The 27,992-nt window shown below is 39.6% G+C and overlaps 1 protein-coding gene across 4 annotated transcripts; it reads right to left on the bottom strand.

Annotated features, from left to right (window-relative positions):
• Positions 1 to 309: 309 nt before the first annotated feature.
• Positions 310 to 27,038, bottom strand: ankrd6b (ankyrin repeat domain 6b). Of its 4 annotated transcripts, none has more exons than XM_046873870.1 (17): positions 26,925 to 27,014; positions 20,483 to 20,547; positions 13,064 to 13,303; positions 11,253 to 11,351; positions 10,773 to 10,871; positions 10,411 to 10,509; positions 9,616 to 9,714; positions 9,315 to 9,413; positions 8,356 to 8,454; positions 7,593 to 7,670; positions 6,885 to 6,983; positions 6,148 to 6,285; positions 5,213 to 5,416; positions 4,843 to 4,995; positions 4,373 to 4,486; positions 3,783 to 4,071; positions 310 to 3,382 (listed from the first exon to the last, which is right to left on the bottom strand). In XM_046873870.1, the coding sequence occupies exons 3-17, from the start codon at positions 13,187 to 13,189 to the stop codon at positions 2,886 to 2,888; spliced, it is 2,292 nt and encodes a 763-aa protein (XP_046729826.1). In that variant the 5' UTR covers positions 13,190 to 13,303; positions 20,483 to 20,547; positions 26,925 to 27,014; the 3' UTR covers positions 310 to 2,885. The 4 variants fall into 4 exon arrangements, with proteins under 4 accessions (XP_046729826.1, XP_046729829.1, XP_046729827.1 ...); XM_046873873.1 differs by having other exon boundaries at positions 5,213 to 5,377; XM_046873871.1 differs by lacking the exon at positions 20,483 to 20,547 and having other exon boundaries at positions 26,925 to 27,038.
• Positions 27,039 to 27,992: the final 954 nt, after the last annotated feature.

Raw genomic sequence — 27,992 nt, 5'->3', positions numbered from 1 at the left:
TGGTGAACCGGCGACAGGGTCACGGGCGGCCGAGGCTCATTGATGCGCATGGGGAGCGAAGGCTGGTCCGTGTGGTGGAATCCAACAGACAAGCAACTGTAGCTCAAATCGCTGAAGAAGTTAATGCTGGTTCTAACAGAAAGGTGTCAGAATACACAGTGCATCGCAGTTTGGTGCGTATGGGGCTGCGTAGACCAACCAGGGTTCCCATAATCTCATATTACCCCTGATTGGTGTATCATTATAAAGGATGGCTTTTGATGAAGTAGCATGGAGACCCAAACCTGTTCCATCACGACACACACAATACACTGTAAAATCATATTTATTGAACACAAGCACACAGAAATGGCATTCAAATGTAGATTTCACATCAGACACTGGGGTCCAGGCTTCTCTGAAATAATTGTGAGCGTCAATTCATTTGATTTGGTTTATCGAACGTGAGACGAGAGGTTCGAATTTCAATATTTGTCATCATAAGCATTTGTAAAGTAATAAACAATACAACCCCGATTCCAGTCCGAGTTGCGACGCAGAGTAAAATGTCAATAAAAACCAGATTTCAATGATTTGTAAATTTTGTAAACCCATATTTTATTCACAATAGAACATAGAAAACATATCAAATGTTGAATTTGATGGCTGCAATAAAAGTTCTCAGGAGTAAAGATGGGCAGAGCTTCACCAATCTGTGAAAGACTGTCTACAGATTGTCAATTTCAGAGTAATGTTTAAAACAAAACAGTTCAATAGCTCAAAACGTAATATCAAAATTTACAAAAATCTGGAGAAATCCCTGTACACAAGTGCGAAAATCAATACTGGATGCTTGTGATCTTCGGGCCCTCAGACGGCACCGCATTTAAAAGTCATTATTCTGTAATGGAAATCACTACATGTGCTCTCTAACACCTCCAGAAATCATTGTGTGTGAACACAGTTTGCCATGTCATCCACAAATGCAGGTTAAATCTCCAAACCTCTAAAGGCATGCGTGAACATGACCCAGAAACATGAAACATCATCCTCTCTAAGGCCAAAGCTCATTTAAAATGTACTGAGGCAAAGTGGAAAACTGCCCTGCTGCCATACAAATCGATTTCTTTTTGGAAACTATGGACACCTTGTCCTCCGGACTAAAGAGGAAAGGGACCAGTTCAAAAATCGGCATCTCTGATAGTATGTAAATGAATTAGTGAACATGGAATGGGCAGCTTGCACATTTGGAAAGGCTCCATCAATGCTGAATTGTATATACAGGTTTTAGAGCAACAAATGCTTCTATTTAGAAAATCCTTTTTTTTTTAAGGTAAGGCTTTGCATATTTGAGTAAGACTGCATACTGCATCTATTACAACAGCATAACTTTGTAGTGGACGAGTCTGGGAGCTGAACTGCCCTGTCTGTAGTCTAGACCTTTTACTATTTAAAAACCTTTGGCGAATCATAAAACGAAAAACACAACAAAGGACACCCAGAACTGTTGAGCAGCTCTACAGTGGTAACCATGGCCAATTTTTTTTGACATTATACTTTAAATGGTGTATATTTTTTAACATTTGATATGCTGTTGATTTATTGTGAATAGAATATGGATAAATCATTGCATTCTGTTTTCATTTACATTATACACAATGTCTAAACTTTTTCGAAATTGGGGTTGTTTTAAGCAGATGTCGGGTTTTTCCTTTGTGTTTTCTTCCTTCAGTCTTTTTTCAGGAGGTGAAATCCTGATCCACTGGGTCTCCATCGACTTGGCACACAAACAGGTGTCCAAAAATGTGTCTGTATTAGTGTACGAACAGCAGTTTGAATGGGAATGCAGACAAAAAGAGACAGATAATGTGTGTAAAAAAAAAAAAAAAAAAAAAAAATTTATAAATATGTATAAAAACAGTAGAAATCAGAATGTCCTCGATGGCTCCGTGTGAAAAACAAGACATTCAAAGCCAGTTTATTGTTTGGAGTAAACGTATTTGTCTTCTCTGCCTGCATAGAAGAAACATTTCTGACATAAAGGTATACAGGTTTAAACTGGAGAATCGATCATTTTAACTCCATACTGGCACCAAAAACTGGCAATGATGAACAGTATGAGACACAGGCAGCAGTGTGTAGTGTAAATATATAAGAACACACATTTACTTTGAAAGAAATGAAAAAGTCTAAATAGCTTATACAACTTATTAGCTTCTAAACACGCAGGACAAACTTTTATACGTTCCATTGACAGCTAGTGTTTGCCTTTTTCTAGATGTAAACAGTACTTTTATCAACATCTAAGTCTGCTCAGTGTGGACGGTCTCTGAGCTTGTGAGGAAATCTTTAATAAAATAAACCATATAGAGAATCAGGACACCTGACTTTCCCAGACAGATGTGCGATATTGAACATCTTTGCAATGAAAAGAATGGTGACTTCACCCCAGGCCTTAAACAATCTTTAGGAACATCTTCCCAAAAGAGTGGAGCTTATTATAAGAGCTCGGTGAACTCGGTGTGGAATGTTTAAAATGATCTTAGTCAGGTATCCACAAACCTTTGTCCGTTTAGTGTACGTAATCAACATCCAAAATGCAAAACAACCAAGAAGCCTTGGCTAATTACAGTATGCTTCCACCACCATGTTTCACTGGGTGATGGTGATTGGTGCTGGGGTTTTGGCATTTTGTAGGCCAAAAATGTTCATTCTGGTCAGACCAATAGACCCGAATTTAAAGTTTCATACCATTTTCTTTGATCTTCAGTGCTTGGAACAGAATGTGTCAAAGTTCATGGGGGGGGGGGGGGGGAGTAAAAACCCTATGGTGAAGCAAGGTGGTGGAGGCATCCACATCCCTCAAAACGCCTTCTTCATATAAATCAAGCCGCTCCTTTTTTGTGCTAGCTGTCCTCCTGTCTGCTGGTTCTGAGGAGCCTCAGTTCGTCTTCCAGGCAGCTGATCCTTTCTAGTAAAGTGGCGCGATCGGCCCGTGCTTGCTGCTCCGCCTGCCAGCTCACATCCTGGATCTTGCGCTCGTACCAGCGCTCCATCTGTGTCGACACCGCCTCGAAGAAGCACTGCGTCACCTCCAGAGCGCGCACGTCGTCCCGCTGCTCTCGGTTTTTGTTCCTCACTTCAGAATGCTTTTTAGGGGGACTGCGTTTGCTTTGCTTGAGACCCCGGTCCTGGTTTTTTTGACCACTGCTTCGGCGCTCTGTGGCCGGAGAGAGACTGCTGGATCGACCTGAGGCCTGGATCGACGCCTTTTGTAAATCTTTGTCTGGCCTGGGGGGGTCAGCAGAGAGCAGAGTGCGCTCTTTTGGTCGAACTACAAGAGGAGATGGTGGGGCTGATTTGTCCACAGGGCAGGATGTCTCTTGGATGTTCTGTTTTCCGTCTTAGAAAAGAAGGCAGACAATTGAGGTTCTGCTTTAGATTCAGCTGTACATGAAATATCGGTATCCATATGGTATTTATATGGTATTATAGCTTAAGCTTCAGTATTTACAGCTTCCTCATTATGATACTAAAGCATAACAAATATAGAATATACTATACCGGATCATAAAATGGTTAAATAAGGCAAGAGAAGCAGCAATTCTAGCTCGGTATGTCAAAACAATGACCTCTAGGAAGTGCGCATCCTGCATATGTATTAAGTATTTTAAGACACAAACCCCTACAAGATATTAAATATGGCGACAAAAACACTAGAAGCTGTAAATTCTAGATTAGAAAATTCTTTCAATAGCAATAGAAGATCCAAGACAGTTATTAATAGGAAACCCGAAACCTGCCTGAAGAGTTGTCCATCTGAACCACTAAGTAGTGATTATCCACTACTTCCTTCTCCACATCTCCTCTCTCGCCGCCTTCTTGACCCTCCTCGGGTTCAGCTGGGCCGCCGGGTACCAAACAGTGGGCGCTCCTGGCAGACGGACCCCCGGCGTCACCCCGCAACGTTACACACCCGTCTAACGACGAGGAGCGGCGCAGGGGGGCGCAGCGTGCATCTGCTGTCAGGCGTGCCTCCATGCTTTGGAGCTTAGACATGCACCAGTTCTTCAGTTCACTCACTATCGAGGCCTGTGTGTGTGTGTGTGTGTGAGAGAAATTTCAAACATCCCCAAATGAAGTATCTCCAAAGTTTTCTCCAAAAAGAGCAATATGATCTATTTATCGTATCTATTTTATTCATATATCAGAAAGTAAATATGGGACAGAAGGAAAGCCAAGGAAATATTGCTTTTGGTAGAAGCAAACACCGAGGATCGTCCGCTCTGAAAAAAAGACCTGGAGCTGAAATCCTGGAGTGCAGAACTCTACCGCAGCCCTATTCACGGATCAGTACTGCTTAGTGCTCTGTTCTATGTAACGTGAACATTACCTGTCTCTTTTCTCCCTCCAGGCGCTCCTGTTTTGTCTTCTCGTCGATGCGGCGCAAACACTCCGTCTTTTCAGCCGACACTCTCTCTAACGTCATCTTATCCAGAGCTCTGATCTGAGACCGGCGACAACCACAGGGAATTTCCTCAGTGTTATAGACAGGTTTGCGTTCAGAACACAGTCGTCCCCTGTTTATCGCGGTAGCTACGTGCCAACCCAAAAATCCGTTCTTTTCGTGCAAACGTATGAAACGCTGTACGGTATTTTAGGTATCCGTTTACTTTGTTTTATAATCAATAATATTTTTTCATTAATAAACTCAACACAATATTTGTACTTCATTGTATATTCAAGAATATTTTTACCCATACATTTCCTTATTTCAACATAAAACTCAAAAAACAGTTCGCTATAACTTTCGATTTTTCGCGATTAAGCCAAAACAGTGAGGTACCAAAATACCATGTGTACCTGGTGTTTGTTCTTGCGGTCCAGCTGTCCCAGCTTGTCGTTCATAAGCTCCTGAACCGTGTGGATCTCAGACTTCATCTCCTCTTTTGTGGCCTCCAACTGGTTCTCCAGCTTGTTGATGAGCGGCTCACACCTGCAGCCGTTCAGAGGAGCCTGGGGACCAACAGGAAGTCGGATTTTAACGTAATGACTCTGGACCACACTTTACATTCAGCATGAGTGGATGCGTAGTTAAGAAAATCATATTGATGTAGGGGATTCCTTCCGTCTGGTTGGAGGAAAAAAAACTGACTGCATTTTTTGTCAATTTTGTTTAAAGTTGCTGAGTGAAAACATTCATATTAAACACGTGATTTGCTTTTTTTTTTACCTGCATGACCTTGCCGTCTTTGTCCCTGTACAGTGTGTACAGCTGATACGCCTTGTAGTTGTGAGGAGGAGGAACAGCTCGGGGAGGGGACGCTCTCGTTTTACTCCTCGTTCTCTGCTCTTTACATTTGTTTGCTTTGCTAAGTAGAGGGTCTGATAGGGAAGGCTGTAATCTCACACACACACACACACACACACACACACACTTGTACAATCACTATCCAAATGACAGATTTTGACCACTAGTTTCATTTTCGATGATAAAATACTTCCCGCCTTTATGACGCCGTTTTAGTGGCACGCTCAAAAAATGTAAAAAAAAATCCAAGATGACGAGATCAAAATCGTAATGTTTTGAGTCGATATCTTTGATCGTCGTCATAGCTCCTTGAGAAAACAAAATCAATTCCCTTATTGCTAAATTCTGGCTTAAAGTTTTGTGCGTACATTTTAATTTTCTCGCTGTTCTGCGATTTCTTTCTTGAAAATATTACCACTTTAATTTCGCCGCTACGACTTTTTTCCCTCAAAAATATTTCGACTTTATTCTCGTAATTTCGACTTTATGTAGCGGCGACACGTACGGCTAAAGAGCTTCGGTTAACGTTCAGAATCTCAGTGACGCAAGTGCCAGAAGGGTCAGAGGTCAGATGCCCAGACTATTGTAGTTTAAGCTAACAAAATGCTATGAGAACTCAATTAACCAACAAAGCTTTTCAGAAATGCACACCAGAGAAAAAAAAAAAAAACGAGGGTGCAATTTCACCATTTAGAGCAATTGGCAGATACAATTATCTCTTTTATACAGCTGAGGGTTAAGGGCCTTTCTCAAGGGCCCAATAGCGCTTGGATTTGAACTTACCACCTTCAAATTGGAAATCTAACTAATACCACATACCCTGTATAATACTAATAATATAACAAAGAAATGTGTACCTGTTCTTTGACTCGGCTGCGACTTCGCTCGCGGCTTTTCCTTTGCCGAGCGCCACGGGGCGACCCGTTCCTACAGTCCCCGTGTTTCTGCGCAGAGAGCTCACTGCTGGGAGTTTCTTCCGCCGCAGACACGCTTCCCTGGAAAGTCATTGCTCGTTAAGCGATCGTACAAACCTTGAACTGTCCTTGCGATTATGTTATTATATGGCCAAAAGTACTGGCGTTTCCACCCATATGTGCTTCTTCGTCAAACTGTTACCACATAGTTGGAGGCACACAATTGTATCGGACGTCTTTGGACCCCAAACTTGTTCCAGCATGACAATGCCCCTGTGCACAAAGGTCTGCTACAGCACTCAAAACCGGTTCAACACCTTTGGGATTGGAAACGACACCCCGGGGCTTCTTATCTCACGTACGTCAATTAGTACCTGACTTTATTATCTAGTGGAACATCTTCCCAGAAGAATGGGTATTAAATAGTAAATTTGAAAAAAGGACTCATTGTGGACTGGGATGTTTAAAATGCACAGTCAGGTGTCCACAAAGGTTTGCACGTATATGAGTATGATATATACCCCAAATTTACTAATGAATCCATAATAATTATAGAATAGAATAGAACGTCTGTAATCAAAGACTAAGATGACACAAGAGCAATTAAGGAAGTCATGTGACGTGAGGTTGTGGGAAATGTAACCCTGACAGTGTACGTACACACGGCCTCTTCTTTATACCTTATTCCGCAGCATCTCGTCACGTGGAACCGACTGGGCTCGTCCTTCAGCTTTCAACTTGTCCCTTCTTTTTCGTACGCTTCTGCCACGGGTGAAGCTCTGAATGTAAACAAACACACACACACACACACACACACACACACACACACACATGAGTAATACCAACAAAAAGTGTGCCCCTAGGTGTAAAAAAAGTGTGTGAAAGTGTCATTGAATTTCCAGCGTGAGTAATGTTTTACGAGGGTCGTGCTCGGTTACGTGGTGATGTCACGTCGAGTCTGAGCTTCCCGAAAATGATGCGTTCGAGGACGACGTGAGGTGAGACGCTAATTGCTGCCACTTTGACTGGATGTGACCGCAGCTACCAGACCGATTCTTACAATTTTCAGTAGACAGATTTTAATACGCTGTGTGTGTGCGTGTGTGAATGTGTTTTTTGGCACATGCTGCCTTCCATCTCTGTCTGTACTTGTATGAACTTTCAGTTTCCTGTCTGCACTGTGATCTTTGGCCTGTTGTGATGAACAGGTTTGCCTGATAAGAGCAGGAACCGATGCGTCTGCAAAAGTATTGCAAATATTATTTAAATAAGAAATTAATGATCCTGGCAGATGGATGGCCAGGAAAAATATCTGGCGGAAATAAAGCTGATTGTGCGAGTGTGTGTGTGTGTGTGTGTGTGTGTGTGTGTGTGTGTTGTTTGGTCACCTGTGGTGCTTTAGTGAGCAGTAGTGCTACTTCAGGGTTGTTGCTTTCTCTGGCCTGGTCCAGTGGAGTGTGTCCTGACTGTATTACATAATACACACACACACACACACACACACACACACACACACACACACACACACACATATATATATACAGAGGAATGATTGATAAGCCTGTACTTGTCTCCCTTGGCTCTGCAGCAAGCAGGTGTTTTTTGGCTTCTTGCATATTTCCTGTATAATTCCTGCTAAATTATTTCATGTCGTGCGCCGCATCGAGTTATTTATCAAATAAAGGTCGAAAAGAAAATCGAAATCACACACCAGGACCAAAACGGATGATCAGACCTTCACCTGAGCATCAACAAGTCCTTTTTCATGAGCACATTTACGCCATTTGGCGGATCCCTTATCCAGAGCGACTCTCATTCGTACAAATGAGCAGCTATGAGGATAAGGGCCTTTGCTCAGGGGCCCAGGAGTGGCAACTTGGTGTGGCTGGGATTTGTACTCACAACCTTCGGATCCAAATTTCAATGCATTACCCACAAAGCTACTTCCCATTTATGTAAATACAGCACAAGTGGTGCTATTTAAACCATTTAGGGTAAATAAATGTTAAATAATAATAATTATTTATTTATGGGTGCCTTACATGACACTCAAAGACACTTTAGATACTATAAAAACGCAAAACGATAAACAATTTAAAATAACGACACACCATACAAGGAATAAGATGTGTGTGTTGGAAGAGAACTCACATTATTCTGGACGTTGGTATCGGCTCCGGCTTCGAGCAAGGCACGTGCTGTCTTCTTGTGATTTAGCATGGCCGCCACGTGCAGAGCCGTATCTCCGGCCTTCTCCACCAGAAAAAAAAGAAACATTTCATTTTTATAAAAGGAATCTTCAGGGTCAGCATTCTGTAACATTCTATAACATTCTGCTTATTTGTTTTGTGTCTTCCACAAGATTCATGCACTTCGTGAGCTCTGGGTCATTCAGGGAAAGTCAGGACACATCACACCACCCTGTCACCTTGTCACACTCAATATTCTCACCTTGTCAGAATCTGGGGGGGAAATCAGAATATTTTTATTTTATTTTTCGCCACCAGATGTCGCCAAAGTGTTCCCAAGTCCCTCGTTAGCTCTTATTGGTTCCACCTGAGTCTTGTTAGCTCTTATATGAAAATTTTTGGCTGCGTGTTTGTCGATGACGTGTGATCCATTTCATAATCTGACATTTAAAAACAACGCTTTCCTCTAAAAAAAAACCAAAAACGCTCCACACTATTGTTTCAAATCGTTTTTCAAAGATTTTCTCCTCTGCACTGAAACGAGTGAAACATTTTACGGCCCTGTACTGAGCAAAAACGCAAGACGCTTCGATCTGCATAATTTTTGCCTGCTGTTTATTTCATTTCTGGCTCTTTAAAACATTGAAACGATATCAAGGAAAATCACTGTCGCGTGTCGCCATTGTCAAATTAATCTCCCTTTGAAGAGTTTTCATTGAGTGTAAACAGCGCCTCATTGTGGACCAAAACGGAGAGAGAAAAATATGCCTTTTCAAATGAAATATTCCCCAAATTATTCCGGACATCTATAAAATGTTAAAAGTGTACCTATTGAGTTCTTATCTCCTTTTTCATTTTAGCCACAGCCTTAGAAAAAACCTTTCCCTGTCGCTTTTCCTTAAGATCAAGTTAAAAACATACCTGATTTCTCTCAGAAACCGAACAGAAAGCGCCCAAAAGAATGCGCATAACACCCACATGGTTGTAGCGGGCGGAGACATGCAGGCACGTGTCGCCTACCTGAGGAAAACAAACACCCACACACACACACACACACACACACACACACACACGTCCCACTTTATACCTTTTACCCAGTACTGACTGGTGCATTATGTTTCATTTGACACCAAATTGAAATACGTTTGCTAGAACATTTGACTTTCTGTTTCTCAGGGCAGTGAGAAGAAAAAGAGAAAGGAGTACAATGAGAGGTGCTCACGTGGTTTTTGCTGTCGGGACGAGCTCCTCCTAGTAGTAGAACTTTAGTGCTCTGGGTATGAGTGTTCTGACATGCCAAGTGTAGTGCCGTGTTCCCTGCCTGAAAAACAGAAAGAGAAAAGTCTACAAAATCTCTATAACATCGATATACACAATATTATAACAGAAAACGTGTTCTTCATAATCTTCATTAGACCACCATGGCATTATTTAGGTCCATGATACACTATATGGACAAGAGTTTGTGGACATGAGATTTTTTAAACATCCACATCGAGTCTCCATTTGCAGTTAAAATAACCTCCACTCTTCTGGGAAGATGTTCCACTAGATCTTCTGGAGATTTGCCCTCATTTAACAGATGTTACAGATGTTGATAAAGTAAGGTACAGGAAATTACAGTAGACACAACTTGTCCTTATGTCAGCCTTATGTGGTTCCTCCTTACATAAGCTGAAGTCCAGCATCACAATGCCCCTGTGTAAAGCCAGCTCCATGAAGATATGCTTTCCTTGGGTTAGAAGATCTTAAATGGCCTGCAATAGAGCTCTATTGATCACCTTTGGAATGAATTAGAACATCACCCCCAGGTCTCCTTACCTTTCCTAAGACGCTTGTAGACGGATGAAATCTCAGAAATCTCCACAAAATCTAGTGGAACCTCTTCCCAGAAGAGTGGAGCTCATTACAAGGGCAAATGGGGACTAAATGTGGGATGGGATGCTGAAATCTCAAGCTCAGGAGTCTATTCAGTCGTATGTTTGTATATTGTTCTTTCAGATGAAAATAAAAATACCTTGTTTTTCGCATGAATGTTGGCCCCGGCTTTAACCAGCAGTTTGACAGACTGACTAAAGCCGTGCCACGCGACCTCGTGCAGTGCCGTGTTTCCGTCCTGTTCGGGAAAAAAAAACGGTGTGATGTGTCTCAGGTTCGGAAAAAAAAGTATGACCATACATCGCATTTAAGTCCAGGTTTCTAGATGTGTAGTGGCTGTGTAGAGTTTTCTTTCAAAGGAATTGCGCGTGAGTGTGTGTGTGTGTAATTGTCCATGGCCGTGCTATTAGAAGGTAACCAGATGCCTGCATGGAATCCTAAATTTACTTTACAGCTTTTCTATGCAATTGAAAAGTGAAAAGTATGTGCAGTGTTGTTCACCTTGTCTTGCCTATCCAGTGCACACCCTTCCTGAATGAGCGCGGTGATGACATCACTGTTTCCCACCACAGCTGCTCTGTGTAACGCTGTCTGATCGCCCTGGTCAACAGTGAAATTGGTCAAATACATAACGTTAAAAACAATATGCAAAACAAGCGCAGAGTGGGATATGGCAGGGAAAAAGACTTCTACAGAGCTGAGGATACTCCCTTCATCCAGCCCATTTTTTTTATTATAATTAAAGTAAAATGCATTAACCAAAAGATTTACCTCATCGGCCTGTTTTATGTTCTATCTATGTGGTACGAGTGATATAAAAGGTAGCCAGAAGCTAATCTGTCAAACGATTTTCAGTGCTTCTGGTGTAATAAATTGCATTAAGTAGCTAACACAAAGGGGGCAAAAATTATATTAAGCCAACAGGGATAATTGTTCCTACATATACATATATTTTTTTCTTCAAAAGGTTTGTGTACTCACATCATCCTGAATGTCCAGATCGCAGCCAGCTCTCAACAGGATCTTCACCACCTCGATGTGGTTTTTATAGGCGGCCAAATGTAGTGGAGTCCGGCCATACTGCACAAACACACCAAATCAGTTAAGACAAAAACGCCAGTTTATCATATGTGTTTGAAAGCTTCTTATTAGATTTCCAGACAAAATATTGGCTTTACGCCATTTTGGAAGGTTCGACTAGCAGATAAGAACCAAGTACACAAATAAATAGTGGAGAAAACTGTGTAAAATCATTAGAACAATCATGCAGAAATTTAATACAGTTAATAAAATCCTCACAAAATTCCCATAAAATCACAAATCTACACAAAATCAAGAAGAGTGAAGGTCCTTAGAAGCGACTAGATGTGGACTGGGATGTTCAAAAAGCAACAATCATACTAGCAATCTTACTTTTGTCTATATAATGTACAATTCTGAAGAAAAACCTCTTCTTTATACTCATTACCCCCCCAGACCACCAAAAAAGAATCTGCTATGTGCTGCTATATACAGAAGAGACAGCTAGCTACAAGCATGTAGCTGATTAGCATTGTTGTTAGCGTTATTATTCTATTTAAAAGAGTTATAATAAATAAAACTATAGTCAGTTACACTTAGTGTTGGTTTCTTGGTTGAAAGGTACACTAATTTACTAATCAGTAGCTAAAAATCAGACAATGATTTGAATATAAATGAATTTTGTTTTTTTGTACAGCTTCAATCTGATGATAGTAGGAAATATACTGATTCTGAGTTTGTACTACAATAGAAAATCTGTTTATTTTTCATGTTAGCAGTCATACTGTGCGGGGTTTCGAGGTGTGGCGAGAGCAGTTCGGTCTCCCGGGTTTTGGTTTTCCTTGACCTGGCTTTGGAGGGCTGCCATTTTCACCTGTCGTATTTCAGGTGGAGGCCCCTGGCGGGTTCCAAGGACAAAGGCACCATAGCTACGGCGACGTGACCTGGCGTGACCCCTAACACTGGGACACTGAACATTATCTCAGTCTGTCCTGTATTCGCCCTGCAGCCACACACTTATACACAACTTTAACTGAGTCTTAGCTGTTCCTCTTATCTTTTCACATACCCTTTGAGTCATTTTGATAGAAAATTCCTAAAAATCTTTTGGTGAATCTCATTTGTTTGATAAATAACTAACTTGCTGAGAGAAACAAGCAAAAAAGGCAAGTGTGTATTTTGTCTACCAGATCCAATATGATGGAATATGATTTCCTGCCCGATTATGACCCTCGCTTGGAGGTATATATGAGGTATATAATATGTTTAGGTGGAATGCCTGGTGCTGAGTAGAAGAACTGCTTTCCTCTATGCCTCGTTCTTCATATCACATTGAGACGAAAGCTGTTTAAGGTTATGGCTCTGATCCGGGTTCTGCTTCCTGCTTTTAGTCAGTTGTGAAAGCTTCTGACCCAATTTTTGTTTCCTTCTCATCTAACAGTGGTTTCAGTGTATTCACACTCACAAATTCCACCTCCCTTTTCCTAGCAGGAGACAACGGGTATCCAAGACCCAGAGAAAAGTCCAGAATTTTTCATTCCTCTAACGATCTCATGATCTTCTCATCTTCTGATAACAACAACTTGTAATATTTATTCCATGAGCACAATAGGTTTCTGGATTCTTCAGCCAGAATTTAGTTGTAGCAACATCCAAAAGGTTTATCCATGCTCTAGCAGACCCTATTGTACTCAACAATCTTTCAGAACACCATCCCCACTGAGCCCACTCCTTTTTGTGGAAGCATACCAGAGCAGGACTATTTCACTCACCTTGGTGACGGCAACCTTGGCGCCCTTGTTGATCAGCTGCACCACATTTTCAGCTTGGCCCTTGTGCGACGCTACCAGGAGACGCTCGGAGAGTGCACGCACCGATGCCGCATCCTGCTGGCTCATGAAGCAGAGGTGAGCAATCCGTGTGCAATCTAGCTCATCTTCAAAGAGTTTAGACAGAGCAGAGAGGCACTGCAGACGTTAGAGCAATGAAAGTGGCATGTCCTCGAACGGGGCCTACAGATGAACAGGAAGCACATGGGGCACAAATGTGTGAAAAGAAGAGGAAAACAGGAAGACACTCTAGATGTTCCTCTCCAAACCATGCATGTGCTTTGAACAGGTTTGGGTTTCCTTGTTCAAATAAATTGAAAATGTAATACTAGCAAAATTGTGTGTCTCCAGGTTTGTGGTAACAGTTTGTAAAAGTACCACATATGGTTGAAAATGTCCCAATGCTTTTGTCCATATAGTCCATATCTTAATCATGCAATTACACCGCATACACATGACCTGTTGAAACACACAATAGCTGGAGACAGCAGCTTGGAGGCACACTATACTACAATCAGGGTAAAAGAGATTTATTATGACTGGAGCTGTTTCTACACAGCACCCACCTCCATTCATCTCTCAACACTGTCACACAAATATAGGAAAATTAGAAGTCAATGGAAAATAGAGGGGAAAAAAGATTCACATTCAGCGGCAAACTGAAGATGGAACAACATCAAGCTTTTTATCAAGTTTTATCTCCAAAAATCTTGTGACTGCTTTTAATGGGTTTCTCATAGGGGTGTTATGGTACACAAACTTCACGATTCTATACGTTTTTTGTGTAACGGTTTTGGTCCAATTTCGGTCCATAAAAAAAAAAAATCCAAATTGCTTGTCATGTTTTTATTAATGCAGTTTATTACATTCGCAACACAAAAACAAACAAACAAAAAAGTTTAGATTTAAAAAAAAAAAAAAATTATAAAGTGCCTGCTTGGTTAAATAATATATTAAATAATATTTTATAATATTTTATTATATTTTATACAAAATAAAATAAAATAAATAAAATGAATGCAATACACTTTTTATTTTATTGATTAGATTTAGTAACCAATTAAATTGGCTTAAATGAAATTGAACTAAAAATAAATATATTGGAAATATTTCACTAAATAGTTTACTTTTGTTAGACCCCATTAGTATGTAAGTGTGTGTGTGTGTGTGTGTGTGTGTGTGTGTTTTACATCTAATATTTAATGTTCTAAACACTTAACAGTTCTAATTATTTCAGCAGACTTCAACAATGTCTTCATTCATTCCATCCTTCATTCATTCACTCCCTCGATATGTGGAATTATTTTAAATCCTTTTAAGAGAAATTCTTGAAGCTCGAGAAATTCTTGATTATAGAAAATGAAATATTAAATGTAACACACACACACACACACACACACACACACACACACACACACACACACACACACACACTCTTACATACACATCTGTAACTACCCCTATGTCTTCTTTCATGTGGAATTCTGCCCAGAAGCCCACCTCCCAAACCCCCGGTGCACTTAATCCCATAATTTGCTGTTTGCAGAGTCTCAGGCAGCATGGAAAGAGTTGTAATTACAGCATATACTTTAGGCCTTAATATGCTGCCATTAACATTAACATTGCAAAGCCTGCACTCGTAAGGTATTAAAGCTTCCCATGCCAAGAGGAGGCGCCAGTGCTACAAGTGTTCGCTCACCTATTGATCTGATTTCGTCGCTCTTTCCGTGAACATGTGGAAGTAAATCATCTTTTACGATGGACGTGTTTAGAGCTTTCGCATTCCTCCGTAATCTCTGGGCATAAGTGGACTGCTATTGCTTGCTCTGAGGAAACCTGAACGTCTATATCGGATGTGAATTCTTGACATAATTTTAGCTACAAGCTGTCAAGAGTGAGAGAGAAACTTGAAACCATTCTCCTGAAACCAAACTCTGACCATTCCAAACATCATTCCACCAGTTTCCTACAAGGTTTCGCCTTTAAACCCCAGAGGCCAAATTGTCTGGATATGTATTTTTCGTAGAGTTTAGCATTTTTGTTGTTTTCTATGCTAAACCATCTAGAAGTCGACCGACTGGAGTGGATTTCACCAGTACTAGGTTTTACTTGCCGCTAATGGATACTGGATTAAAAATAAATAAATAAACAAAACACTATGTAAAATAGTACTAAAGTAAAACATTATTACCAAAGAAAAATAGTAAATCATAATTCATAATTAATTCTCACATATAAAAACAAATAGCAAATCATTGCTTTGCCTCTAGAGGTCGCTCTTGTAAAGACAACAGACAGGAAGCCGGAAAAACTATCGGTACGGATTTTTGAAGATAGCCGATAGTTCCAGCAATCAATTATAGCCGACTAATGGTTAATTAATTAATTAATTACTTTGCTTTAAATCTTATTGATAGTTGTTACTTTAGACATTCTTCAGTATTACACAAAACAAATGCTATATTTTGACTCACCAAGTCAGCAGGCTAATATTTGTGTGCTTTTGAGCTGCCAGGAGTTTATCTTTTTTTGTGGACACTTGGATTGGTATGTGTTTTTGAACACCCCATTCCAGATTTAATCTCCATTTGCTGTTATAATAACCTTCACTCTTCTGGTAAGATCTTTCCACTAGATTTTGTGGAGATTTGTGCTCATTCAAGGGCGTTAGTAAAGTCAGATACAGATGTAGGTGAGGTGAGGAGGCCTGGGGTGTTCTCCCAATTCATTCCAAATGGTAATATAACAGGAGATCTTCCTTTCCAGCCCATGGAAACCACATCTTCGTGAAGCTGGCTTGTGCAGAAGGGTATTGTCATGCTGGAAGAGGTTTGGGTCTCCTTCAACTGAAGGGAAAATGTAATGTTTCTGCATTCAAAGACGGTCTATACAATTGATTGCCTCTGGCTTTGAGGTATGAGTTTAGGGAAGAACCCCATATGGCTTTAAAAAGTCAGGTTTCCCAATACTTTTGTTCAATAGTGTTGGTATGCTTGGGATTTGAAGAAAAGGTCACAAAAAATGTAACCACTTTGAAACCGAATCGCCTGTTCACACTCAGAATGGTTTTCTCAATTTGTTTATTACTTCACCCAAACAAATTCCTTGCAAACTGCATATTGCAGTTTCAGTCCTGTCACTGCTCAGTGCATGGCATGTCCAAGCACGGGCCGTTCTTGCATGCAGGATTTCACAATATATGTTTTTATCAAATGCTTTCACAGTGTGAACACTTGCCAGGAAGGTGCACTGATTGCTGTGAAAAGACGAACCAATCAGGTGATCTGACACCCAATCCTGAAAGGGAATATCGCTCATATGCGGTGGGCCGGAGTACTTGTGGATCTGTAGACTAAGACTGAAGTAATTCTGTATCTTTAAACAGGAATTAAAAAAGTATTTCTTCTTCAACATCAAGCACTTGAATTAGCACTTGGTGTAAAATTGAATGGGGGATAGGTTAGTGTGTGATTAATGTGTTTTTTCATGATTGTGGTACGGATTGTATTCGTAAGCCCTGATCTACTGAACAAGCACAAGGATACGAAACTGATAGCGATCACAAAGCACTTCTGTGAGTGGATAAGGGCTCGGCACAAAAAATGCTTCCATCAAAGATATCAAATTCTCCAAGTACATCCTCCAAGTTCTCCAGCTTGAGATCTCCGATCCAGAGAAGTACAAATACTTCATTACTGTACTTAAGTAGATTTTTCTGGTATCAGTACTTTTCTTCGCTAGTCATTTTTCCAAATATCTGTAATTTCTACTTTCAAAACAGACTCAATTAGTTTTCTATTTGGTGACATGATCGATATTTGTTCTTCTCATTGCACCGTTTTCAGCCCATCAACCTTCTTATCATTGCGTGGCTTTTTCAATCTAACACTGGTGTATCATTTCCTTGCTCTCCACACACCACAGACCTGGGCTAGTTTAAAAAGCTCACAACAAGAAGTATGGGGTTAACGTGGATGAGGCAGAGGGAGTCAGTGATGACTGAGAACAGAAACATTCCTGATAACCTGATCATCATCATCTTTCCTCTGCTTGTGTTCTATATGGTGGCTCTTCAGTCTGGATACATTCATTAGGTAACACAAATTGAAATTATTTTGTATTAATATATTAATATGATGTGAGGTTCAGTTACCAGCGTGACACTAAAACAGGTAGAAGAAATGGCAATTTTTCACTTAAGTACATGTCAGAGCCCAAATTTCTTTACTTGAACTTGAGTAAAAAAGTCAGAACTTCAAGGTGAAGGATGTGTGTTGGAGCTTTTATGCAATTAGATACAGTTGTTTGGATGGTTCGCTCTCTTTAAAGTAGAACATGTCCAAACCTTAAGGACTTTCTGTGAAGTGCAGGAGAAAAGCTTTCATACCTAATATCTGGAGATAGCTCAGTAGTAATCCAGACGATGTCTTCTAAAAGCTACTGAAAATACGAGGTGGTATCAAAAAGTAGTTTGATTTATGTATGTTTACACACTATCGCCTTCACAATAGTTGTACAACAACAATGTAGCGCTCCCAGCGTTCCTGCCACTTCTGGAATGTGTCCTGGAAGTCTTCTGTTCGAATCGTGCCAAGCTTTTCTGTGATTCCCACCGGATCTCTGCAATGGTGTCAAAACGGCAATCTTTGAGCCGGATCTTCATCTTCGGCAACAGGGTGAAGCCCGCAGGAACATTTTCAGCCCTTTCGGACCTCAGTGAAATCCCAAATTCAGCCTGTCCCAGAGCTTTCAGCCTCTCAGACTCCTGAACATCTTGATAAAACCGAAACTAGCTGAGACATTACGGATAAAACCTCGTAAACAAAACCCAAGCCATCGGTTTACTCGTCTAGACCACCCCGGAATTTCAAAGTAAAATTCCCTTTTTTTTAAATCACTTCTGAGAAACTATTTCAATCAGACTTAAAAAAAAGAAAAAAAGCCATTGTTGTAAAAGACTGAAAAGACCCCCCTTCCTGAGCAGAAGAAAAATGAATAAGGCTTAAGAAAGAGACGTTTTCCCTCCCTCGTCCCCGCTGAACAGAACACAGCTTCGGACAATAGCGAACATGCTCTTGGGTGCAGCTAGGCAACCATGCTTTTCTCTGAAAGTATAAAAAAAACTCCAGGCAGCTCAAAAGCACACAAATGTTGGCCTGCTGATTTGGTGAGTCAAAATATAGCATTTGTTCTGTGTAATACTGACGAATGTCCATCGTAACTACTATCAATAACATATAAAGCAAAGTTTTCAGGGGCCATGTTTTTGAAAGATTCCAGTTTCATAAACAAAAACAATCAAAGCTGTTACTATACATACGGAAAAGTACTGGGACTCCTGCATTCCTGCTCCAGCATCACAAAGCCAGTTCCATTAATATATGCTTTCCATGGGTTAGAATGGAAGATCTGCTGCTATAGATCTCCAAACCTCATCCATATTGTAGACCTTTGGGATGAGTTGGAACATCACCCCAGACCTCCTCACCTCTCCTACATCAGTACCTGACTTTACTAACACTCTTGCGTACAGTATGTGTAGCTTTAAGCAGATTTGCGCAAGTTCCATAAGTAACAAACATACACATGTTTGTGTTTCATTACTTGCTTAATTCTGGAGATTTTGCTTCAAATAATATGGTTAATTCTCCAAATCACCTGAACAACTACATTATCTTTCAGCAGTGTCTGGGAAGCCAACGTTACATTTTCGAAAGCTCCTGTGAAGCACGTTGCTCCTCCTTCAAAAGATTTTGTGTTGTGCTCTGTCTCTGAAAAAACTCTCGCCTTCCGGCGAACCGGAGACACTGCAACTGCCACATCCGTCTCTGTAGCATGTATGTCGTGCTGGAAGTGCTGTGGGACTGTAAAGCACCTTCTGCTCCTGCATCCATTAGCACCCATCGTGAAACCATTATATACCCATTGAACACCTGGTGCTCCTTGAACTTTAAACCCACTAATAAAGTCTCTGGAGAATACTGAAGAGCTTTGAACGCACAGACATGGGCAATGTATATCCAGACAAATATAGAGCATATGCATATGGACACACACACACACACACACACACACACACACACACACACACACAATGGCTTATTGCATAGATGTCGATTTGACTCGATTACGGAAACCTGAGCCTGACGGATATCGAAGCGCAAATCGCACAAATTAGCGTTGATCTGATTTACTGTGCGTGTGACATCACTTCTTGAGAGCAGAGGTTTCAAATGATGCCCCCAAACTTCTCAAAACTGAACTGATAAAATACGACAATTTCCATTATCTTACAGAGCTTACTTTATATATACACTATATTAACCAAAGTCTTCTTTCCCAATATGCTCCAATGAACTTGGAGACTCAAACCTGTTCCATGAATCATAAAGCCAGCTCCATGAAGATATGCTTCACATGAATTGGAGTGAAAGATCTCCTGCTATAAAGCTCTAACCCTATTGAACACATGTGGGATGAGCTGGAATGACACCAGAGACCTCCTCACCTTACCTACATCACTTTACTAACACCCTTGTGGTTGAATGAAATCTCACAAATCTTCACAAAATGTAGTGGAACATCTTCCCAGAAGAGTGGAGCTTGTAACAACAGTAAATAGAAAATACCTGTGGAATGGGATGACATGACACTCTTATGGTCAGGTGACCACACATTGTTGTCCATATAGTGTATATGAATTGAAAACTATGGCTATTTTATTTAATATCATGTGGGATCATTGAGAAGAAAAATACATATTAGATAAAATACGTTTATTTCACTTTATATATTTAATTTGAGAAATATATATACCTAATGAAATGCGCTATGTACATCTCAAATATAATTTGTTATTATTGCTTTGTATGGTCTAATAAAATTATATTTCGCATGAAGTTGTCCACTTGGTAAACTTGGTAAACTTGAACGCCACTGTATTGTTCATACAGTAATAAGTTCTAAAGTGAGAGGAAATACTTTTGTAGATTCCTGTAGTTTCCTAAAGCTTGTTTTCTCTGTATGAGGATAAGAAAAATTAAAAATTTGTTCTAAACATGCAGGAAGGCGTGTGTATACTAAATATTTGTACCCCTCATAGGGGTCAAAATAAGCTGTGAATAAAGCAATCGAACAATGCGTTGAACTGTAACGTCACAGATCCTTAAGGGGATTTTCAGCTCACCACCTGCTCTTAGAGTGTTAATTTGCCCTGACTAGCTGACTTCCACTCATACACTTCTACTCTCCTGTGGCAGAAGACAACTCATAGACACTAGTCTTTTCCTCACTCGTCCACTAAGTGTACACAGCAAATTACATTACACAGCGGTCAGACCGACAGACACGGTACATTCCTACCTGTAGATAACTTTGTAGGGCCGATAAATCCAATTCTTGCTTGTTCACGGGTCCCCGAGATGCCTCTAAATGAGAGGAGAATGAGAAACAGACTGTCTTGGTTGTGATCTGGTAATGAGAAGGGTGTGTAAGTGTGTGTGTGTGTGTGTGTGTGTGTGTTAGCTGGCTCCTCTGGTCCGCTCCCTGCTACGCAGAATTAGCATATCTACAGGCTGACTGGCAGCTCCTTACAGCCCAATGAATTAATGAGCCGTCTGTCAACCACCCCCTACCCCTCATGTCCCGATTTTCACATGGGTACCCGGGTTACACACTTACACACAAACACATATATGTGTGTGTATGCACAAACAATCTATACACACACACAATCGTCCGATACGGTTTGCTCAATAGCTAAGTATGTGGTGGGAATAAAAACAAACAACAAAAAAACATTAATCACAATGACGTGACCATGCTAAAATGTTCACAGGCCATCTTTTAACAACTTGTCCCTCGGTTGTACATCAGCTGCCCTCAAAGGTGTCCTGATGCTTGAGGGCAGGGTGGAAAGAGTCTGTGGATCGTCATTAAAGGCAGGGGAGGTCAGACAGAGGTTAGGGGCCTTAAAAAAGGCTCTTCTGAGAATGCACTGGTAGTCTGTATGAAAGGTTGTAAAATTCCCCCAGCACGTCGCCTGCGTCTTCGCAGAGGTGGCTGCACAATTTACTGCTAAATCTCTTGTTCGGTTGTTCGGCCTACTGATTTACAGAACTATGATTGTAGATGCGTCTCTTGAAACTGCCTGAGGAAGAAAGCTTGACTGGAATAAATCTTTACAGGTGTGAAGAGGATTTGGATACAAGTGTAATATCTCTATGTGAGATTATCAGATTATGCCTGATTAAGGGTGACACTAGGGCCTATTTCTTTCTGAGAAGTGAACATTTTCTTCAATGAATGAGTATTTACAGTTATGAAAGGTTAGCCAGGAGTGCAGAAATGGCCAGAATATTTGAATGATTCATGAATATTACTCATTATTTTATGAAAAGCTATTTGGTGTAAGCATGTGAGCTCTAGAGTTCGCAGGTAACTAGAAAGTAACAGACATTACATTTCTTCTAGTACCTTTTCAAGCAAACGTCAGGGATCTACATGATGCAATGCTGGAGCACTTTAGGACTCGTTTAGTTTTAGGAGTGTATTCATACAATAATCTACTAGATCTCAGTAGCAGCAGAAATAATTCAAATTGCAAAACCAAGCTTCTTCACTACATATATCCTATCCAATATCTATAATTTGGCATAATAAATAAAATAATGAGGGAAAAATGCCACATCTGCCCAATAAACTGTTAATCCAGTGTCTGATTACTTATGAGCTTGGAAACACATGTCCTGTAAATATGTAGTAGGGCCTACGTAAAACAGGGGTGTAGTTTCTGAAAAGGTAATGCAATATTATTTTGTTTAGCTCCTCAAACTCCAGCTAAAAGTCTACACATCGATCACTGATTCAGTTAAATCTATTGTTGTACGGAGGCAAAAACAAACAAAGAAAAACATTGTGCCACTGTCCAAATATTAATTAAACTAACTAGAGAAGAACAAGTATTGTAAATGGTTGAAATGATATAAGTATACAATTATATAATCTGATTTATAGCGGAATAAAATCACAAAAAAAAAATCCTTCCCAATCCAATCAAATTAAATTACATATTAAATCTTAACAGTCAATTTTTCTTATATCGCTTCTAAAATATGTCGATCCAGAGCAGAAGTATTCACAGCATTCACAAAAGCACAAAAATATCAATCGCCAATGCAAAAAAAAAAAAGAAAAAGAAATTAAACAAATTTCAAGCAATAAAGTGTACAATTTAGAAAAAAAAAAACAGATATATACAGTGCCTGTCAACAGAAAATGCAAAATAGAAACATGCATGTAACTATAAATAATTTTCCTTAAAAGCCTCAAAAGAAAGTAGTGATCGTCTCAGATAAAAAGTGAAGACAGAAAAGAAAAACGATCTTCAGCTTTTAATAAATGCACCAAAAATGCCATTCGGAACGTCCTTGCAATGCCATGATTTGTGTTACACCCTATGACAAAAGCCATGCGAATCTTCACAGAAGGCTTTTCCATCTTTATAGACTTCATTGTGTAATCCTGTGGTTTGCTTTCGTGCTTCAGGGCAACTGATCTACACCAGAATGTAGTGTTCGAGAGGTTTAAGTTACATCCTGCTATGAGTCAGAAGTGTGATGTGCTGCGGTCAGGACAGATACTTTAGATAATATAAACACGGTTAGTCATACCTATTTATCGTTAGTGTAAGATATTTATAACAATTTTGTGGGTATGGTTTTGCCTTGCAGCTATTGTAAAAGCAACCTGAGGTAAATGTTATTCAGTTTGGCCCTGTTTTAATTCGGGGTTGTTGCATCAAAATTTGACAATTGAAAAACATGTGAGAACTTTGAGAAATCCTGTCATGTTGAAAGAAAAGTAAAAAAAAACAACATACAATAAAAATCCTCATAAGATTTGTAAAGGTTTTAAAGTTTCTAAAGGAAATTATACTGAGGGAATTGTGTTTGGATTTCTTCCTGTGTGTAAAGATCATCGCAGATGATGCTCGATTTATAGGTGGTGAGAAGGAATTAATTAAATATTCTGCTTATAATAGTCGCTGGTGGCATTTTGCGTGAAATGGATACCATTAAGCACCAAAAGAACATCTTAAGATCACATGTTGGTATCTGCTGGACATCAATAGGGAACATTAGAACCATTTCATAATATGTTTAAAGGTTAACAGAGGACAGCTTGTAATGGTATGTGTACTGGAGACTGTTTTCGTCATTTTGAAACACTAAAACTTTTGTCTAGCATTAGCAGTGACTGAGGACCAAGCTTGTTGCATCAAGTGTGAAATTTCAAAAACATGCATAAATTTGACTCGAAAATGGTGAAAAGGTCCAAGGTTACCTCATGCTGGTCTGTTGATATTACTGGAGATAAGAAATTAATAATATTCATATTGTTAGGAATTCTGCTTTTCATGGTTCCTGGTGGCATATTTTTGTCTAGTGGATACCATTAAGCACCAGTAGAACATCATTAGATCACATGTTGGCTCTGCTGGACACTAATAGGGACCTATAGAACCTCATTAAGCATCAAGCTTAAACACAAGCACACCACGATTGTGCGGAAACCATTTGGTAATGGGGTTAACGGTTCACAGAGAACGGTTTGTAATGGTATTTGTAGTGGAGACTTTTTGTGATGATCCTTTTGCTATGATCACATTAGCTAACTAGCGTTTTGCAAACAAAATACACACTTTCATAGGAGTGTGGCTTCATTTCCTACTTTGTAGCTTAAAACTTATTCCAAAATTCTGAATTCCTACTTTTAAGTTACATCCAATACAGCGTTATTATTATAATTTAATAATCCTGTCAGGAATCCTGTCAGTTTAGCTCAGGGTTTAATGATAATAGGGTTAGCAGTGAAAAATTTTTAGCCATTTAGTGCATATGCACTAATATCCTGTCAGGTTAGCATCATGACTTGGCCGCATGGGTCTTTGTACCTCCACACACACACACACACACACACACACACACACACACACACACACACACACACACACACACACACACACACAAATCCTCTGCCCTTCCTGTCAGGAGATGTCACTTGATCTCACATTAAAGCCTGGAGTTACATCCACTGTTTGCCTTTTCTCTGGAACTGGCAGACTTCATGACGTGGACACACACACACACACCCACACACACACACACCCACACACACACACACCACACACACACACACACACACAAACACACACACAAACACACATACAATACACAAAGAAAGAGAGAACCATGCAGCTCTTTCTAGCTTTTCATACATTAGATCAAAATCACTTGTGTCTCACATCACATTCATTTCTATCATGTACGTTAGCTGATGTTAGCAAATGACTTGAAATGAACGTTCCAGATTTCAATGAGGAAATCTGTGAAAAACAGAGAGGAAGTGATAAACAGCCTAGAGGCATGTGGATTAAAGAGTAGGAAGTGCAGTTCTTTGTAATGTGTTAGCAAGGCTTTGTTTCATAAAGCATCGTAAAATACTTTATAATGTCCCCAACAACATACTGTAATGAATTCATCAATGACTTGTTGCCACATGCTAAATTATCGTTAACTTTTGTCAGGGTGTTCAGGTTGAAAAAACATTTGAGATATTTGAGATATTTGAGATACATGGGATATATATATATATATATATATATATATATATTTGACATATCTCAAACAGGAGATATTTGAATATAGAGCAGTGATATGCATCTGTAAATACTTCAGAACCTGCAGGCTAGCTAATTTCACTGACCTAACCAATGTTTTATTAATCAAAGTGCTCATTTGTTAGCGTTAATTCATCAGACTTTGATACAAGTTGTAAAGTAAAGCATTTCTTGCATAACTTGTCCGACTCCGTACTAGCATTTTAAATGCTAATTGTTGTGTAACATGTACATTTTAGATTTAGCTCAGCTGCTAAGTCCAGTTTGAGTCCTTGAAAACAAAAAACCGAAAACCCTAGAATAGGCAGAGGAGCAGTGCTTTTTTTTAAGTAAAATCTTGAAACGATTTGACTTGAATGTCAATGTCACACCAATACGTCTTAGATTCACCACGTTGTGTGTTCTGAGTTTATAAATATATAATTACCCTCATTTGTTCATGTGTTGAACATTGGTGGAATATTCTGGATATCTACTCAAAATCTTGTGAATTTTCCAAGAAAAATTGTAGGTATTATACGAGCAAATGGGGACATTTCTCCTTCTTTATCTGTCCTTCAGCCATTCTTCTTCATTTTCTTCTCCTTCTCTTAACGTAATTGTGTGGTGTTTATTGTATTATCGGTTGATGTTCATCCTACAGAGATCGCTAACACTCGAAACCGAAACACTTCAGATTGTCATTGTCACACACACACACACACACACACACACACACACACACACACACACACACATGCGGCAGGTGTTATTTGCATTGTTTTGACTGTGGTCAAATGTCTCCTTGAACCGGAAAACCCCAAACATTTCTCACATAAAAGCCATCTCCCGCTAAACGCTGATCGCTCCATGTGAAGTGGGTTAGCGCTTTAAATCCATCACGGTCTTTTCTCCTGAATTAAAGACCTGCTCGTTACACACCCTAATTAGCTAACAACATATAGACAAAAAAAAACACTGTTCAGTCTCTTGTCTGTTAAACATCTGATACCATTACATATCTCCTACATTGTGCACTATATAGAGAGTCGTCTATTTTGTGGTGAACATCTACACACCCTACATTTATTCACTTCCCACAATGCACTCCGATTTTGAGCGTTCATTCGCCACCATCGCCATACTGTAAATCTCCCCAGGAAAAAAGAGGTTTAGCTTAAACCAAAATAAGACAGAGTACGTTTTACGCCAAATCACTCGATACGATCCCTTCTTCCCACAAATTGAACTGAATTACCCAGTTTTTTATTGCCTACTAATATTCCATACTAATTTTTTTAATACCTATGCAATTCTATTTTTAATTATTTTACTATACAACAATGCCTCTGAGTTTTTTATTGCTTACTTATATTCTATCCTTTTTTTTTGTATATTTTGTAATGAATATAAAATATTTTTTTAGATTAATTTACTATCACGCAACGCCCCAAAAGTGAAGTTACTAATCTTCCATAATTATTTTTTAATATCTATGCAATACTAGTTTAATTTAATTTCCTATCAATCCATGGTTTATTGCCTACTTATATTCAATCCAGTTTTCCTTTTATGCATACAAGAATTATGACCTCATTAAAGCATGTAAAGTGAACAGTGACGTCACCTGGCGACTTCTAGAGCCCACTTGCGCATGAACTGGCTACTTTCTCCTGAAAACAAAAATGTTTTCTTAACATTTACAGTCGAACACACACACACACACACACACACACACACTAAACCTATGAAAGCTTGTTACTGCACACCTACGCAGTAACCTGTTAAAGGATTACGTGCGCGCGCGCCCACGTCCCAACTGGGGCGCGCGATCCATCTGTTGATACTTTATTCCCCTCCATAACCGTTCATAATGATACTAAATCAAAAAAGTCAGCAATGTTTCCAGCTCTGAAACTTACTTGAAAATGTCTGCGTGAACTTTACCGCAAATCTGCACACCGAATTAAAACAGGAATAGAAGCATAATCCGGATTTTTGCGCGCGCGCGCCTGCGCAAATTACAAAATGCGCAATGCATTTAAACTTAAACTTGGATTCCTAAATTTCAAAGTTTTCAGTAAAAATGACTCAAAGTGGAGATTATTCCTATCTTGGAAAGCCAAAAGTTCAAATGCATCCTACCTTTGGAGAAGGAATAACTCAGGAGCTGCAAAATGGTGTGTTTGAATCCATGTAAACTCTGGAGGAAGGATCAGAAAAGCAGCTCTATTACAGACACTTAGGCTTTCTGGTGGTTTTTAGCCCCACAAAAGTTTTATGGAGTGTAAAGAAGTGTGAAAAGGATTTACTGCGCCATCAAGTGTCTGATTGGACTATTACAGGACGCTTAGGTGATGTTCCGTCTATTATGTGGTTCTTCAAACTGTTACCACAAAGTAAAACAAATATTTTTCTTTCTTACTATTTGTCTCAACTCCTTATCAGGACTCAAACAACTCAACTTTCAAAGCGTCGACTTTTCACGTTAATATCAACATCAGGAGCATTGATTTTCGCATCCCGTAATTCAGTAACCCAATTATTGTACTTACATATTTGACATGATTCAGGGTTTTTCATTTAACTACCTTAGACATAAAACAAATCTGCATATACACATGTTATATGATGAAATCATCATATGTCTGTCCCATGTGACTATATAAGAAAATCAGCGGGTTCAGATTTTGGGCTGCAACTGTTGAGCCTGTAAATGCTCTCGTAGGTGAATCCTGTAAATCCAATAATTAGCTGAGAAACTCACACTGACTTTATAAACTACTATTTCTTTTCACCCAGTTACACAATAGTAGGCAGTAGTTTATTATTATAGACACATTTTTGTTCAGCTGTGTTTGATATTGCTGGTGTGTCAGCCGACTGTCAGCGCCGGGACTCAAACAAGGTGGACAATATGAGAGAATTATAATGAATGAATCTCCGAATGTCACTCAGATAAGAACAGGTTAATATTTAAGTCTCTAGGTTGCTTCTTCATGACATCTCAGGGAGTTTTTCCTTGCTGATTAACCAACACCCACACACAGACGCATTAATTGAGGCAATTGAGCATATGAGGAACATGCAAAGTAACTGTAGCTCAGGATCGAACCCTGAAGCTGTGAGGTAGCACAGTTAAACACTGCAAATGCACATAGCGGCTTTGTAAGACCACATTTGACTTATATTTTCTGACTATAATTTGAATAA

Source organism: Silurus meridionalis, chromosome 18, assembly GCF_014805685.1.
Source record: "Silurus meridionalis isolate SWU-2019-XX chromosome 18, ASM1480568v1, whole genome shotgun sequence".
Classification (NCBI taxonomy): Eukaryota; Metazoa; Chordata; class Actinopteri; order Siluriformes; family Siluridae; genus Silurus; species Silurus meridionalis.
Note: the sequence above shows the minus strand (reverse complement) of the source record. Positions and strands in the feature narration are given on the sequence as shown.